This window comes from Drosophila sechellia, chromosome 3R (genome assembly GCF_004382195.2).
Source record: "Drosophila sechellia strain sech25 chromosome 3R, ASM438219v1, whole genome shotgun sequence".
Taxonomy (NCBI): domain Eukaryota; kingdom Metazoa; phylum Arthropoda; class Insecta; order Diptera; family Drosophilidae; genus Drosophila; species Drosophila sechellia.
In genome coordinates, this window is record NC_045952.1 from 13,243,058 (window position 1) to 13,255,998 (window position 12,941).

A 12,941-nucleotide genomic window follows, 5' to 3' on the forward strand; every position below is an offset into this window, starting at 1 on the left:
CAACTGGGTAACTTTCTGCTCAGGGCCTGTTATTGGTGGTTTACTATTACTTCTGGCTGTTATCCGTTAACAGCGCTGTCCTCTGTTAACGCCATGTGCGTGTAAATCTGAGATTTTGATTTAAGTTTACCAATCTCTGATTTTCGTAATAAATTCTCGAGTATCCTTAACTCGACAACAGTAATTTTAACTTTTTTCAATTCTCAGTTTGCAGTAACAACTAAAACAATCAAATTCCACACCTAAGACTATAAATTATAAAATTAATTTATGTAAATTGGTTAAATAAACGCTCTTTCCAATTTTGGAATATAAATACATTTATTTGTCGTTTTCTTTTCGCTATGTCTACATTATGAGTTTGTTGCCGTTCTTTTACTTTTGCTTAGTGTTCGATTTTCATATAACATTTTATTAATTAAAATAATTTCTTTCTCCATCATGTTGATAGTGCTGTCGGCCACTAATGTCTTTCGCTTTCGCAGTTTTCAAATAGAACATATCATTAAGTAAAAGATTATTATGTATAGTGTTTAAATTTCAAACTCTAACAATTAAAAACAGTTAAAAATTTAAGTGTTCCGTTCATGTTTTTGTTTGTCAACTCCCCGTAGTACATACATTTCCTGTTTCTCGTTTTTTTTCCACTAATTTTAAATTTATTCGTAGGCGCTTCTCCTAAACAAAAACAAACTAGCCGATGTTGTTTTTTAACAGAAAAAGAATGAATTATTTACAATAAATTGTAAACGAAAAAGAAACTCTCGCACACATCATCCGTCTCCATAAATAGTTGCTCACTAGTTAATTACAATGCTTAGGCTTCGCAGAATTTAGTGTCCGAGTATGTGTAATACATATATACGTTATAAATTAGGCCTATTTATTTAGTTACAACAGATTTTCATTTACGTTCAAACATTTAACTTGGACTGTGTCGGGCGATTGTGTATTTAGGTGTGTTGAGTTTATTTTATTTGTTTGGGTCTTGGGATGTTAAATGGTTATTTAAACATAAAATTAAAATGCCACTAAAATTTTCCATAATTAAAGGATTTAATTCTCTACTCGCATTTACTCTTAACTGTCAGCATTATTTGATTCGTTTGCCGTATTAGAAAAAGTGCACTTATGAATACTGCATTCGGTCTGAAAATAGATAAAATCGAAGAGAATCGGTTAGAAAATCCTTGCTGAAGCAATTTGAATTAGTAATGCAATTTGGCCCCAATTTTACGAAAAGGTCAGCGGTAATAGCCATCAGTAAGTAATCGAAGCAATTTACAATTTAAAATGGGCGGGGGTCTGGATTAATATCCGCCCCTCAGAATCTCCGGCGCAAAATGATAAACCAAACAATACCCGGAATGCCAATGGTATGACATCATCTCAACGGTTGGCCCGAAACGATAAGAAACCAGATATGAGCCGATTAAAGAAACCGGCTGTCTTTGCGTCGCAGCGTATCGTTTGATAACACATATAGTAAATAAGTAACTGCAGGTGATTCTTAATACTTACTGTCCTTCTTTGAAGTACTCCTTCAGCGTTGTGCTGAACTTCTTGGAATATTTGACAAACTCCTTCTTACGCTGTTCCACAGCCTGCTTGCCCGTTACGCCTGGTATGAACGAGCCGATCTCGTTGACCACATCGAGCAGTTTCTTTATGGCGCTGGCGATTTCCCTGTAAAATGCAGTAAAATTCATTATTCATAAATCAGTTAAGCTTATGCACTGAGTTTTTACTCACTTGATGGTCTCCAGGAAGGTCTTCCTGTCGTTTATCTCATCGGGTATGCGGCTGAGGATCACCTTGAGAGCCACGGACTTACGATTCAGCTCCTGGAAGGGCTCCTCCGTGCGCGTCAAGCGGTATTCATTGACTGTGGAAGGGGGAAACGACGTTAGCTACGAAACTCAGCTGCTGGCGTGGCTACTTACGGTCCGCTTCCGTAATTTTGCCCTGCAATCGGAGCACGGCCTCGTTTAGGTTTACATTCAGATCGGCCCGCCGCACAATTGTGGCTACGAGGTCATAGCAGAAGCCCGGATTGTTCTGCTCCGACTTGAGAATGGCGGAGCGCAGAGATTGGGCAGCGCCAACGTCGCGTCGCTCGAGCTGCAGGTAAACGTACACAAAGTTAGGCAATTACAAACCCAAGTACCCCATGTAAGGGTTTACGCAACAGGCCACGATCTGGCGGGGGTACGGTTTGGGGCTCACGGGTTCGGTGCAGTGCACAGCAGAGCGGAGCCGAGCACCTGGGATCGTTTCACCTACCTGGGAGAAAATGGGCCGCAATATGACGGGCAGAACGAGAGACGACGTGGGCTCGCCCATTGTCATTGCTACTAGTGTGCTTGGTCTTCTCTACTGGTGCCTAGGTGTCCTGGCGCATGCTGCAGGAACCCAGTTGCGATTCCCGTTCCGTGCGATGTCCGTCGCTTCGCTCGCACGACGCTCGCAAATCAAATTAAAAAATTAACAAAAATTGTTCACAACAGCACAGGCACAGTGTTGTTTTTCAATACTGGAAACTAACTGGTTCTTATCGATGAATGTGTCGTGCAATCGATAACCAACGATTGCTTCTGTAGAAGCTGCTGGTATAGAATCAGCTGATTTAAATAAACCTATCGAAACTCTGCAATAAATTGGTTTATTTTTGTTTACCTGTATTTTTATCAGTGATAAGAGAAATGTCCACCCACGATATCAAGTTGGAGGTCTGCGTGGACTCCATACGATCTGCTTTTGCAGCCGAGGATGGCGGAGCTTCACGCATTGAACTGTGTTCCGCATTGGGCGAAGGTGGCTTGACACCCAGCGTCGGTACCCTGAAAACCATTAAGGAAACGCTCACAATACCCATTTACTGCATGCTACGGCCACGGCGGGGCACTGACTTTGTCTACAGCGACGAGGAGATGTGCGCCCTGCTTACGGATATGGACTTGTTGCGGGAAAACGGTGCCGATGGCTTCGTTTTCGGATCCCTGAATCCGGATCGCAGCATCAACGTGGATCAGTGTCGGCACGTTTTGCTGGCGTCGGGTGGTCTGCCAGTGACCTTTCACCGCGCCTTCGACCTCACCGACCAGAAGTCCATGGACGAGAATGTTGACATGTTGCGGGAACTAGGTTTCCGACGACTGCTGAGCAGCGGATTCCGACCCACGGCTGCCGATGGCGTGGATTGCCTGGCACAGCTGATAGCCAAACATCAAAGAGACTTTATAGTTATGCCCGGCGCCGGCATAAAGGTGTCCAACCTAGAGGAAATCCTCACGGTCAGTCGCTGCCTGGAGTTTCACGCTTCTGCCCTGGACACGGCCGGCGAGGACTATATAGCGCCCACCACCACGCGAATGGAGTGTGACGTGACCATGGGCAAACAGGACGTGGACCCCTACTACGGAACCAACTCCATCGTGGTGCGGAAGATGGTTACCATTGCGAAAGCGATGAGTTCCCGCTGAAAATCATAGTACTTATCCTATCCCTAAGACTTAATTTATTCCTTAACTGTTTGATTACTTCAGCATCTTTTTATAACTAGTATATACTTTTTACTTAAGTAGTCATATCCCTAAAATTCTAAATTCTAAAAAATAATCAAAATTTGATTTGATTTGATTGTCCTGCAACATGATTGTGGAGATAGTAGAGAATCCTGCTGCTCTAGAACATCATTATTTTAATGATCACTTAAATAATGCAGAAAAGGTATTGCACAGAATAGAAGCATACAATGTAAAGCTAAATAACCATATAAGGAAATTGAAAGAACTGTTGGCCAAGAATAGAAGGTTGATTGCGGGGCTATCGTACAATGAGCACAGCATTAAATCTTTATTGGAAAACAAAGCTCAAGATAAACAAATAGAGTAAGGAAAAGGAGATGATATGAACTCGGTTATAAACTAATACATTTGTAGGCGAAAATCAAGTAAAAGAAGGTGTCATCTTCGTAGGACTTGCAAGGCGACCGACATCAGAGAGGCCTGTTGGACGCAATGCAAGTCTCACATGGAGCCGGAAGAGAAAGAGCAAGCCCAAGACGTGGTGGAGATCCAAAGGAAATCACAAACGTCTAGAAGCTGTTCCGGAAAATTATGTGAACGGCAGAAAGGTGGTAAGGAGCTGAGTTCATATTACGAGCTAAGTGAGGAGATTGGTTTCAAAGGTAGGTGTTTAAACAATTTCTGAGATCTCTTTCTTGAAATTCAAGCATATCCTAAGTGAAATGCATGCTAAAGCTGGTCGAAAGGATGGATTTCAAAACGGCCACAATTGCCGAAGTGAAAACCATTCGCAGAAGGGTGTTAAGAGCAATATCAAGTCGTCAAAAAAACTCCAGTGAGTCAGAAGGAGTTTGGTCCCATCTGATACATATGTCGAAAAATCCGTACCTACCTATTTTCAAATAAATTTGTATTCCTACAAATAGGTATAAACATAATAAGCATTGTAAATGGCTAAAATAAATTCAAATTCATCTGTTTTAAATTATAAATGGCATCGGTTGCTTAAAGATATTTACATATGAAGACAATAACATTAATTTCAAATTAGGCTTATCGATATGAATCGAATTTCAAACAGATTTCATTGGGGCTTACCGCGCAGGCGCATCTAAAATTGATTCACTGTAGCTGCGTGTTTGGGCCAGAATGGGGTCCTTGGAGCCCGAGAAAGTGTGATACAGCTGACTCCTCCAGACAGCCCTCTGTTTTCCATCACTGTCAATGTCAACATCTCGAGCTCGGCAAACGGAAAACCCACTCAAGCATTCGTCATGGACTTGGACGATGTGGCTAGTCATCACGGATTCGGTCAACATATGGCCACGTACAATGTAGAGGTGAGTCCGCCCCCACCCTTCGAGCGAACCAAATGCCTTGTATGACGAACCCACCCTTACAGACCTCGGCGGTGCACAGGAAACTGCAGAGCAAGGTGGAGGCACTGCGAATCCTGCGCCAGGAACTGGAGCAGTTCCGCGTGGAGCGAGACCAGTACAAGCTGGTGGCGGAGACCCTGCAGTCGCGCTACTCAGCGCTGAAGAGTAATAGCGAACTTCTGGCTGTCGGTGGATGCGGAGCCCTCAGCGAGAACTCCAGCCTGGCAACCCTGCTCCATGAGACGCGCGAGCAGAACCTGAAGCTCAGCACCGAAGTGGAAGCCCTGAGGCAGCGGCTCAACGAACTGCATGGCGACATGGAACTCCTCCGGGAGACGGAGGCCAGCAACAAGTCGCGGGTACAAGCGATGGCCAGCGAAAATGCCGCTCGCAACAAGGAGGAGTTGCAGTGGCGTCGGGAGCGGGCCAACTTCATCTGCCACCTGGAGGGACTCAAGAAACGGAACGCCCAGGTGGCCTTCGACCTGAAGGCGGTGATCGATGAGAAGGAGGAGCTGATCACCGAGCGGGATGCCTACAAGTGCAAGGCACACCGCCTCAATCATGAGCTCTTTGTGGCCCTCAGGGCGAAGAAAACGCATCCAAGGGTGAGTTAACTGATTCTATATAGTACTTACTTGATAGTTATTGATTTTCCAGCTCCTGGACATCGATGGTGTTTTACTGGAGAACAAGTACCTGCATGAACGTGTGAAGATCCAAGACAGCGAACTGGAGCTCACCAAACAGAGCATCAATAAGTACAAGGTATGTACTAGTTAAGACTGATTGCCATTTAATTTATTTGTATTTAAATCATTTAGACCATGTTGGATGCGAAACGAAAGAAGGGAATTGTAAAACTTGGCGGTGGGAGCACAAATGAGGACACCATTTTAAGCCCCCGGCAAGGTGAGTAATTATATGGTGCCCACCTCTTTCATGCCTTTCTAAAGTCTTTGTACCCTAGTGAAAACAATCCTCGAGAGCGGCATTGATCTGCCCCAGAAAACCGAGAGCTTAAGCGATCTAAAATCCTTGTGTCTGGCCCTGCTGGACAATCTCAACGACAAGAACTTGGCCCTGACGCACCAAAAGAAGACCAACAAGTAGGAAAGTCAAGATCAATATCAATATATATTTCATAAACCCATATATCCCGCAGAATACTGGCTGGCAAGATGACGGAGCTGGAGCAGCGGTGGCAACAGCTCCTCTCCGGAAACGATGACATCGCTGAGGAGCAGGAGGAGGACATGGAATATGGATATGCGCCCTCGCAGCTGCTCCTCAATGGCTATTGCTCCGCCATGGTAGATGACGCCGACATCAGCAGCACTCCGTCCATTGAGCCAGATAACGAAGGCGTCGCCATTACAGTGAATCATGAAGATTCTAAGAAGCACAAGTTCGTTGAGGCTCTGCACACAGACGATGGAATGTCTTCGCTTTCAACGGAGTCGGTGGATTCGTCTGTGTACGGTGCAGATGTGCAGCCCGATGACTTCCAGAAGTCTTCATCAGCCACAACAGATTCGGGCAATTGTGGATTGAGCAGCCGCTGCAACGGCACGCCACGGATATCCAGTGCAGTGGCTCGGGAACGTATGGAGGATCTGAAGGACCTGCCGCCTCACCTGGCCACTCTTGTCCAGAAAGCACTTCACGATCTGGACATGCGGGACTACGAGGCCACGGTGACGATACGAGCAGAAAATCTGGCGGCTATTCCTTAGATAAAAACTAGTTCAATTGAGGACTCCCAAAGAAATAGATGGAACCATATCTCAGTGTTGACAAAAGATATAATATATGTATATTACCGCAACAGCGTACAATAAAACCAGATTATATAAAAGAAATCATTAATATTATCAATATTGCCTTAAATATAGGCATGTACATAGCTATAGTTTACAGTTTTAAAAGACGCGCCCAAGTTATCGATAATTGATATTTCAAAGTGTTGTATACCGTTAGCATAAACACACTCTCACACACTCTTATTTCTGGGTATACATTTTCTGATAAGAATGCAATAAATATCCCGAGTGGTTGGAGTAATTTCAAGTTTTTGAATTAAAAATGCCTTAAGACACGTTTTAAAAGAGTCATGTAGAGTTAACACCAGTGCCACATATCCTGGGAATGGAGCACCAATCAAAAGTCATCATTAAGCGGCCCAAATCAGGCCAATTCTAGTCGGAAAGTCGTTGCAGCCGCCCATCGCCACCATGTCGAATGATGTACAGGTCGCCCGAGTGGCCAAGATAGCCACCGATGTGCCGCGTCGCAGTGGCAAGCAGCGTGACTCCAGCGGATTCCAGGGCAAGCACTCCGGCAGCGCGGCTGGCGAGGATTTCGAGTACGTATTCGGCAGCATTTCGCCGCGCGGCGGAGGACCCGGTGGCAGGCACTTGGTGGGATCCAGCGACCTGGACTCTCCGGAGCACACGCAGCGGGACACCACCGAGAGCGACAACAACATATCCAGCTGCTCCACGCTAGACATTGTCAACAAAGTGAGTAATGGTGCCCGCACTGAGAGAAATAACCAGCTCTCAAATCAAAAAAAAATCAATATCTTAATTAGCCATGATACATTGGTACTAAATATGATAAAGTTTACTTTAAATTAATTTTTAAAATTATCACAAAATAATTAAAAATACCTCATTATTGTATAGTTTGAATTCACTGCTAAGAAACGCAGATTTTTCAATCCTTGGTTTTCAAAGTGTTTCGGGCTTGAAATTCGGTTGGCGTCCAGTGCGCAGATGCGTGTGGAAGGCTGAGGGTCAAGTTGCAGCGGCGGAGAGCGCGGATGCATCCGCGGTCGGATGACGACGTAATCGCCAGTCAAAATTTTCCACTGCACCATGATTGCGGAGCAACTGCTTCCGCGCAGCCTGAGCTGCCTGTGCTGCAGCGATACGCCATCGGTGCCCAGCGACAAGAGACGCAGTTGGGAGTACACGCTGATGGCTCATCCGCTGGCCAGGCGACCCATAAACGTGATGACCCCGAGAATAACCACTTAGAAACCTCTAATGCGCCTTTTTCCCTCTGATTCACCTCCAGGTTGAGCAACTGTCGGTGCAACAGCTAGAAAACCGGGTGAGGGATCTAACGCAGCGTCTGCAGCAGGCAGAAAGACAGCTCACCGAGAGCAACACGGAGCGGGAAGTATGCCACAAGCGCTTGGAGGTTGTCAGCCAGGCCCACGAGTGTCGCATCACCGAGATGCACTGTGTCATAGCCGAGTTAAGCAAAAAACTGCGCAGCAAACAGGATCACGTTATCATGGAGGAGCAGGAGCCGGAAGGCAGCGGTGAGTAGCAGTTTCAAATGTGGGAAACAAACCCCTAATCCACAGTCTTATTTTCAGAACTCAGCTTTCAGGAGGGTTCAGTGTACAACTCCGAGCTTAACCTCACCAATCCTGATGCCGAATGCCAGACGGAACCACTGGAAGACTTCGAGGGCGCCTGCAGTACCACTAGCGTGGGTAACGTTGCCTACAAACCGCAAGAACTGAGCCATAAGGGACAAGTGGAGGCACTTCAGGAGGAAGTTCTGCACTTGAGAGCTCGAATCGCCCTCCTCCAGTCCGAGATTTCCACCAAGGACGCTGCTGTGGTCGAGGAGCAGACCAATGTCGCCTTCGACTGCGAATCGGAAGTCAACGAGTGCGGACAGCGACTGAATGATTTGAATGGTAGTATAAATAATCCCAATAATGAAAGAATGTTTACAAATTTAGATGCTTTCAGTTTGCACTTCCTTGACAAGTCCGCAAAAACGCACTCCAGCGGTACCGAAAATGGCTGAACGGGTTAAGTTGCGATGCGCCAGCAAACATGAATCCGGAGAAGATCCATCACAAGATACTTCGATGAGCAACGAGGTTTGTTGACCAAACTTTTTTCAGAGAATACATTTCAAACCATTTCATTTTAAGCAAATTAATCTGGTCGAACATTTGGTGTCGGAGCTAAAGGAGCAAAACCTATACATGGAGAACTTTATGGAGCCCCTACATTTGAGCAAGGATTTCGAGCGACTGCAACGACGTGTTGAACAATTGGAGATGCGAAACACCATGCTGGCACTGACACTAGACGAATGCAAAGAGCACACGGAGCATCTGTATCTGCTATGCGGAAAGTACGAGTCCAATGCGGTTGCTCTTCAGTTGGCGCTTAATTGCAGTGATCGCGCCATCGAGGCCTACGACGTAATGTTGGCACTGCTCGAAAGCAAGTAAGTACAATCATCATATGACGCGTGTTGTTATCCTTGTTTCACAATTCATGACTTCCAGGCTGGCACTGCTCGGGGAGAAATCGGTGGCAGCGGAAGACAGTCGACGATCGGTGGAGGCGGTGGCCAGACACCTGCTGGCCCGTTTGGATAGCGAGAAAAACGTGTGTGAGAATAGCCTAGGACCGTGGCAACACAACATCAACCTGGGCCCAGAGGATGCACCGAAAACTGGCCGGCCGTGGTGTGCCGACGACGACAACCGCCTGCGGTACCACGTCTCCAAGCTGAAGGGACGTCGTTCCAATGTCCAACATACCATTGTCAGTCTGGAATCACCCTTCAGCGACATATACGAAAGAAAGCGCCTGGCTTTGGAAAAGGAGCACGAACTGCGGAGCGCAGACAAGAAGTCACCCATTGACTTGGAGACAGCGGTGATTATGCAAGAAATACTCGAGCTGCGGGACTCGAATTTGCAGCTGAAGACGAAAATGGAAGAGGCCGAGCAGGAACGGCAGAACGCCAACGAGCGAGTGGACATACTTCACGAAGCCCTAAAGCAGCTGCAGGCAAACAATCGAGTCTCGTATTCGGAGGCGGAGCATGCGGCTCTCACAGAGCAGCAGTTGGTGGAGGCCTTAACTCGAGAAACGGAGCTCAAGGGTCGCATACAGACGCTGTTGGCGAATGTAACAGCTTCTCAGAGGGCCTTCGACGAAAAATACGAGCAACTGCATCAGAACGTGCGTGAACTGCAGAAATCCAACCAGTAAGATTCGATTTATTTTAACTATTTCATACATAATTGCTTCATATTTCCCTTTCAGCAATCTGGGCCAAATGTTGGATCACACCAAGCGCAAGTACCAGCTGCGGGTGAGGAAGCTGGAGCAGAAGATTGTTGACCTGCGGCTGGACTACGAACAAGGCCATAACCAAGTTCCTGAGACTACTCTGTAGGAAACGCATGACGACCTTCCAGGAGGACTGAGCAACTGGGCGTGGAGCGGGCGCGCTTGTCACATATCCCGCAAAAGATCTTTCCCTCTCGATCATATCGCTTATTTTACCTTTAATGCAATGACCACCCGCCCAGCAGTCTCCCTGGATCCGCCATGACCAAGACAGTATCACGAATGTGCCATGCGACTTAATTGCAGTCGGCTGGGGCTTGGGCGGTGTCCCTGCCCCGCAGATAAGGCTGCAGTAACTACATACTCAAATACATACATATTCAGAGTTGCCATGAGCAAGGCTCCACCAACCTATCCATATATCCGTGGGATTGGAGCATTCGTCTCTGGGCCACAAGCAATTACATATACACACATACGAATAGGCAAACTAAGGAGTTATTCAAGACGCATACACGGGATCCTATATTTATACAATGTATTCGCATTTTGCTTGTTATATGATTCAATATGTATTTAAAACTGTACAAAATATAAAACGTCTACTAAAACTAGCTAAAATTCTCGTATTTGAAATTGGCGCCAATAATTTATCGATATGCTAATGAAATAAATTCAAGAATCCATCACCTTTTCGTGTAGTGTTGCAAATCACCAGAATCAAGTATATTAGTTCTTGTGAAATGCAAATGTTTTGAAAATTTTACTTAATTTACTTAAAATGAGTGCCACAGAAGCACTGGAAAATGTTGCCAATGAGGAGGCAGCTATAAACAGACCTACAGCCGAAAGTGGCGCTAAACGAAAATCCTCTGAAGATATCACACACAATGGCAACGCAAATTGTGGCGCAGAAGACGGCCGAAGAAAGCGCGTAAAATCGGAGGAGCCTGTGGCGTCCATCAAAGATGAAACAAATCCTGAAGTTCCTATTAAAATAAAAGCTGAGCCAGTAGAGGATGCAGAGCATAAAGATGATCTCACTGCTGAGCACTGCACTGCGATCAAGATTAAAACCGAACCACCGGACAATGGAAAACCAAATGCAGGTGCGGTGGTAAAAACTGAACCCATTAATAGCAATGCACAGAACGCCGTCGACGAGTCCACCGTCTCCTCAAGCAGTATTAGGACTTCTTGTCGCTTCGGCATACGATGCTACAGGTGATGCACACTGACCAACTCCCATATTACCAACGAAAAATGTACCTTCTTCCAATGCCAGGCGAAATCCGGTTCATCGTAGTGCAGAAGCTCATCCGGGGGATCAGGACTACCGGCGACCAAACTTTCCAGCGCCACCCCTCGGAACTCCAGCTTGTCCTTTCGGTAACGCATGCTATCGCCGTAACCCAGTTCACTTCCAGGATTACTCCCATCCTGCGGATTGTAAGTAGGAAGCTTGGTTTACTTCGGCTTTAAACTGGCTTAAGCCCATTGTAGTCAATTCCGCGCAGAACATTCGAAATCGTCTGCGTCAACGCCGAGCCCAACGGCAGAACGACGATGACTCCGGGACGGATGAGGAGGATGAACCCTTTGGAGGCGACAATGACAAGGATGCGGACTACCGTCCAGGCGCAGATATAGACGAAGATGAGGATGATGAGCTGGATGATAGCCAACCCATAAGTGGGGATGACTATGATTAGACTAAACATTCAAATTCGCTGTTAACTTAGATTTTACGTTTCATTTGCCAAATAATAGGCTTTATATATTCTGTTAATGAAAACTTATGTTTATGGAGTTCCATTAGTAGAAGCCCTCGTCCACTTCATCGGCTGGCTTTTGATCAAAAGTGGCGCCCCATTTGGCAGCCTCTCCGCCGCGAACTTTTACATTGTAGCAAACATTCTCGGCCTTAAGAACGCTCTGCTTCATGGTAGTGATCTTACGCCATAGTTCACGGGCTCTCTGACAGTTTAGACTGATGTAACTGAAAACCATTGGAAGTTAATTGAGTTTACTTAAGGGAGAACTAACCAACCCGCTGTAGAAATGCTGCAGGGCCTTGCAGGTGTCCAAACAGGTCTCTGTATCTCCACTGCCTAGCGAATTTATGCAGCGGCGCATCAGTTCCCCAGTAAGATCCGAAAGTCCCAGTATATATTCCGTGGGGTCCACGAAGAACTGAAACTTCTTTGGGCTCTCAACCTGAGCTGTAGCCTGAACATCTTCGCCTTCAGTTGGCTCTTCCTTTGGCTGGCTGCTCTCCTCGACGTACTGCATCACCGCCTGAATGGACTGCCAATCTGAAACACTCTTGGTTTCGTTCTCGCCCTCAGCATCCTCGTGGCACAGGTACTCCATGTAGGTGTAGGCCTCGATAAACTCCTGCAATCCTGGAGAGTAGGAGCTGCGGAACTGGTAGACATCCTGGTCGCGCAGTTCCAGGGCCACAGCCCTAAAGTTCACCGTGATCAGCTTGTTCAGTCGCTGACGTGCCTCCTCTAGGACCTTCTCCTTATTCTGCTTACGCGAGTCAATAGAGTGCAGCAGGAAGATGATACGCTTGGACTCGATGGTAATGTCACGGCTCAGCTTGACAATTCGCTCGTGGCGATCGTGTTTCATGGTCAATTCATTAGAATAAATTCGAAATTGTTGGACAATGGGACTCTCTTCATCAAGCTGGGCAGCCGGTATTTGGCGCTTCCTAGGAGCATTGTTCCTGTGACCAGCACCTCCGTTTTTCGGCATTATTGATGTCTTACGCGATTCTATTTGAACGGTTAAAATTTTTTTTTATTTTCTTCTTACTCTTTTAGAAATTTAATCGCGTCGGCATAAATTTTTGTAAACAAATGTCCGATAATTGATGTATCGGCCATATCGATGGTCGCCGACATAAA

General features: G+C 46.2%; 6 protein-coding genes across 10 annotated transcripts; 4 read left to right on the forward strand and 2 right to left on the reverse strand.

Moving 5' to 3' along the window:
* Window positions 1-862: 862 nt before the first annotated feature.
* Window positions 863-2,528, reverse strand: LOC6606260 (programmed cell death protein 10). Its single transcript, XM_002031029.2, has 5 exons — window positions 2,284-2,528; window positions 1,944-2,121; window positions 1,753-1,885; window positions 1,522-1,686; window positions 863-1,149 (listed from the first exon to the last, which is right to left on the reverse strand). Exons 1-5 carry the CDS (start codon window positions 2,347-2,349, stop codon window positions 1,065-1,067), a joined length of 627 nt encoding a protein of 208 aa, XP_002031065.2. The 5' UTR covers window positions 2,350-2,528; the 3' UTR covers window positions 863-1,064.
* Window positions 2,529-2,616: 88 nt separating this feature from the next.
* Window positions 2,617-4,688, forward strand: LOC6606261 (copper homeostasis protein cutC homolog). Of its 3 annotated transcripts, none has more exons than XM_032721613.1 (3): window positions 3,483-3,890; window positions 3,942-4,189; window positions 4,609-4,688. In XM_032721613.1, exons 1-3 carry the CDS (start codon window positions 3,652-3,654, stop codon window positions 4,656-4,658), a joined length of 537 nt encoding a protein of 178 aa, XP_032577504.1. In that variant the 5' UTR covers window positions 3,483-3,651; the 3' UTR covers window positions 4,659-4,688. The 3 variants fall into 3 exon arrangements, with proteins under 3 accessions (XP_002031066.1, XP_032577504.1, XP_032577503.1); XM_032721612.1 differs by lacking the exon at window positions 4,609-4,688 and adding an exon at window positions 4,246-4,519; XM_002031030.2 differs by lacking the exon at window positions 4,609-4,688 and adding an exon at window positions 4,246-4,519 and having other exon boundaries at window positions 2,617-4,189.
* On the forward strand, window positions 4,653-6,768 carry LOC6606262 (coiled-coil domain-containing protein 149). Its single transcript, XM_032721608.1, has 6 exons — window positions 4,653-4,867; window positions 4,930-5,514; window positions 5,567-5,674; window positions 5,731-5,818; window positions 5,877-6,015; window positions 6,072-6,768. The coding sequence occupies exons 1-6, from the start codon at window positions 4,802-4,804 to the stop codon at window positions 6,640-6,642; spliced, it is 1,557 nt and encodes a 518-aa protein (XP_032577499.1). The 5' UTR covers window positions 4,653-4,801; the 3' UTR covers window positions 6,643-6,768.
* A 169-nt stretch (window positions 6,769-6,937) lies between these two features.
* On the forward strand, window positions 6,938-10,640 carry LOC6606264 (colorectal mutant cancer protein). Of its 2 annotated transcripts, none has more exons than XM_032721605.1 (7): window positions 6,938-7,428; window positions 7,988-8,237; window positions 8,295-8,624; window positions 8,680-8,813; window positions 8,868-9,169; window positions 9,231-9,941; window positions 10,000-10,640. In XM_032721605.1, exons 1-7 carry the CDS (start codon window positions 7,141-7,143, stop codon window positions 10,130-10,132), a joined length of 2,148 nt encoding a protein of 715 aa, XP_032577496.1. In that variant the 5' UTR covers window positions 6,938-7,140; the 3' UTR covers window positions 10,133-10,640. The 2 variants fall into 2 exon arrangements, with proteins under 2 accessions (XP_032577496.1, XP_002031069.2); XM_002031033.2 differs by lacking the exon at window positions 6,938-7,428 and adding an exon at window positions 7,767-7,920.
* Window positions 10,641-10,745: 105 nt separating this feature from the next.
* On the forward strand, window positions 10,746-11,821 carry LOC6606265 (aprataxin and PNK-like factor). 2 transcript variants are annotated; one of them, XM_032721611.1, is made up of 3 exons: window positions 10,746-11,250; window positions 11,312-11,475; window positions 11,520-11,611. In XM_032721611.1, exons 1-3 carry the CDS (start codon window positions 10,808-10,810, stop codon window positions 11,594-11,596), a joined length of 684 nt encoding a protein of 227 aa, XP_032577502.1. In that variant the 5' UTR covers window positions 10,746-10,807; the 3' UTR covers window positions 11,597-11,611. The 2 variants fall into 2 exon arrangements, with proteins under 2 accessions (XP_032577502.1, XP_002031070.2); XM_002031034.2 differs by having other exon boundaries at window positions 10,749-11,250; window positions 11,530-11,821.
* On the reverse strand, window positions 11,765-12,886 carry LOC6606266 (translin-associated protein X). Its single transcript, XM_002031035.2, has 2 exons — window positions 12,077-12,886; window positions 11,765-12,025 (listed from the first exon to the last, which is right to left on the reverse strand). Exons 1-2 carry the CDS (start codon window positions 12,787-12,789, stop codon window positions 11,842-11,844), a joined length of 897 nt encoding a protein of 298 aa, XP_002031071.1. The 5' UTR covers window positions 12,790-12,886; the 3' UTR covers window positions 11,765-11,841.
* Window positions 12,887-12,941: the final 55 nt, after the last annotated feature.

What these genes read in the sequence shown, in the direction of transcription:
- LOC6606260 (XM_002031029.2), bottom strand. Translation starts at nt 2,349, where the DNA reads ATGACAATGGGCGAGCCCACGTCGTCTCTCGTTCTGCCCGTCATATTG. An exon ending in CAAAATTACGGAAGCGGACC is followed by an intron (nt 1,886 to 1,943) that starts GTAAGTAGCCAC and finishes CCCCTTCCACAG; the next exon opens with TCAATGAATACCGCTTGACG. An exon ending in GAGTACTTCAAAGAAGGACA is followed by an intron (nt 1,150 to 1,521) that starts GTAAGTATTAAG and finishes ATCTATTTTCAG; the next exon opens with ACCGAATGCAGTATTCATAA.
- LOC6606261 (XM_002031030.2), top strand. Translation starts at nt 2,703, where the DNA reads ATGTCCACCCACGATATCAAGTTGGAGGTCTGCGTGGACTCCATACGA.
- LOC6606262 (XM_032721608.1), top strand. Translation starts at nt 4,802, where the DNA reads ATGGACTTGGACGATGTGGCTAGTCATCACGGATTCGGTCAACATATG. An exon ending in CATTTTAAGCCCCCGGCAAG is followed by an intron (nt 5,819 to 5,876) that starts GTGAGTAATTAT and finishes TTTGTACCCTAG; the next exon opens with TGAAAACAATCCTCGAGAGC. An exon ending in CACCAAAAGAAGACCAACAA is followed by an intron (nt 6,016 to 6,071) that starts GTAGGAAAGTCA and finishes TATATCCCGCAG; the next exon opens with AATACTGGCTGGCAAGATGA.
- LOC6606264 (XM_032721605.1), top strand. Translation starts at nt 7,141, where the DNA reads ATGTCGAATGATGTACAGGTCGCCCGAGTGGCCAAGATAGCCACCGAT. An exon ending in GCAGGAGCCGGAAGGCAGCG is followed by an intron (nt 8,238 to 8,294) that starts GTGAGTAGCAGT and finishes TCTTATTTTCAG; the next exon opens with AACTCAGCTTTCAGGAGGGT. An exon ending in ATACTTCGATGAGCAACGAG is followed by an intron (nt 8,814 to 8,867) that starts GTTTGTTGACCA and finishes TTTCATTTTAAG; the next exon opens with CAAATTAATCTGGTCGAACA.
- LOC6606265 (XM_002031034.2), top strand. Translation starts at nt 10,808, where the DNA reads ATGAGTGCCACAGAAGCACTGGAAAATGTTGCCAATGAGGAGGCAGCT. An exon ending in TTCGGCATACGATGCTACAG is followed by an intron (nt 11,251 to 11,311) that starts GTGATGCACACT and finishes TTCCAATGCCAG; the next exon opens with GCGAAATCCGGTTCATCGTA. An exon ending in TTACTCCCATCCTGCGGATT is followed by an intron (nt 11,476 to 11,529) that starts GTAAGTAGGAAG and finishes AGCCCATTGTAG; the next exon opens with TCAATTCCGCGCAGAACATT.
- LOC6606266 (XM_002031035.2), bottom strand. Translation starts at nt 12,789, where the DNA reads ATGCCGAAAAACGGAGGTGCTGGTCACAGGAACAATGCTCCTAGGAAG. An exon ending in CTGCAGCATTTCTACAGCGG is followed by an intron (nt 12,026 to 12,076) that starts GTTGGTTAGTTC and finishes AATGGTTTTCAG; the next exon opens with TTACATCAGTCTAAACTGTC.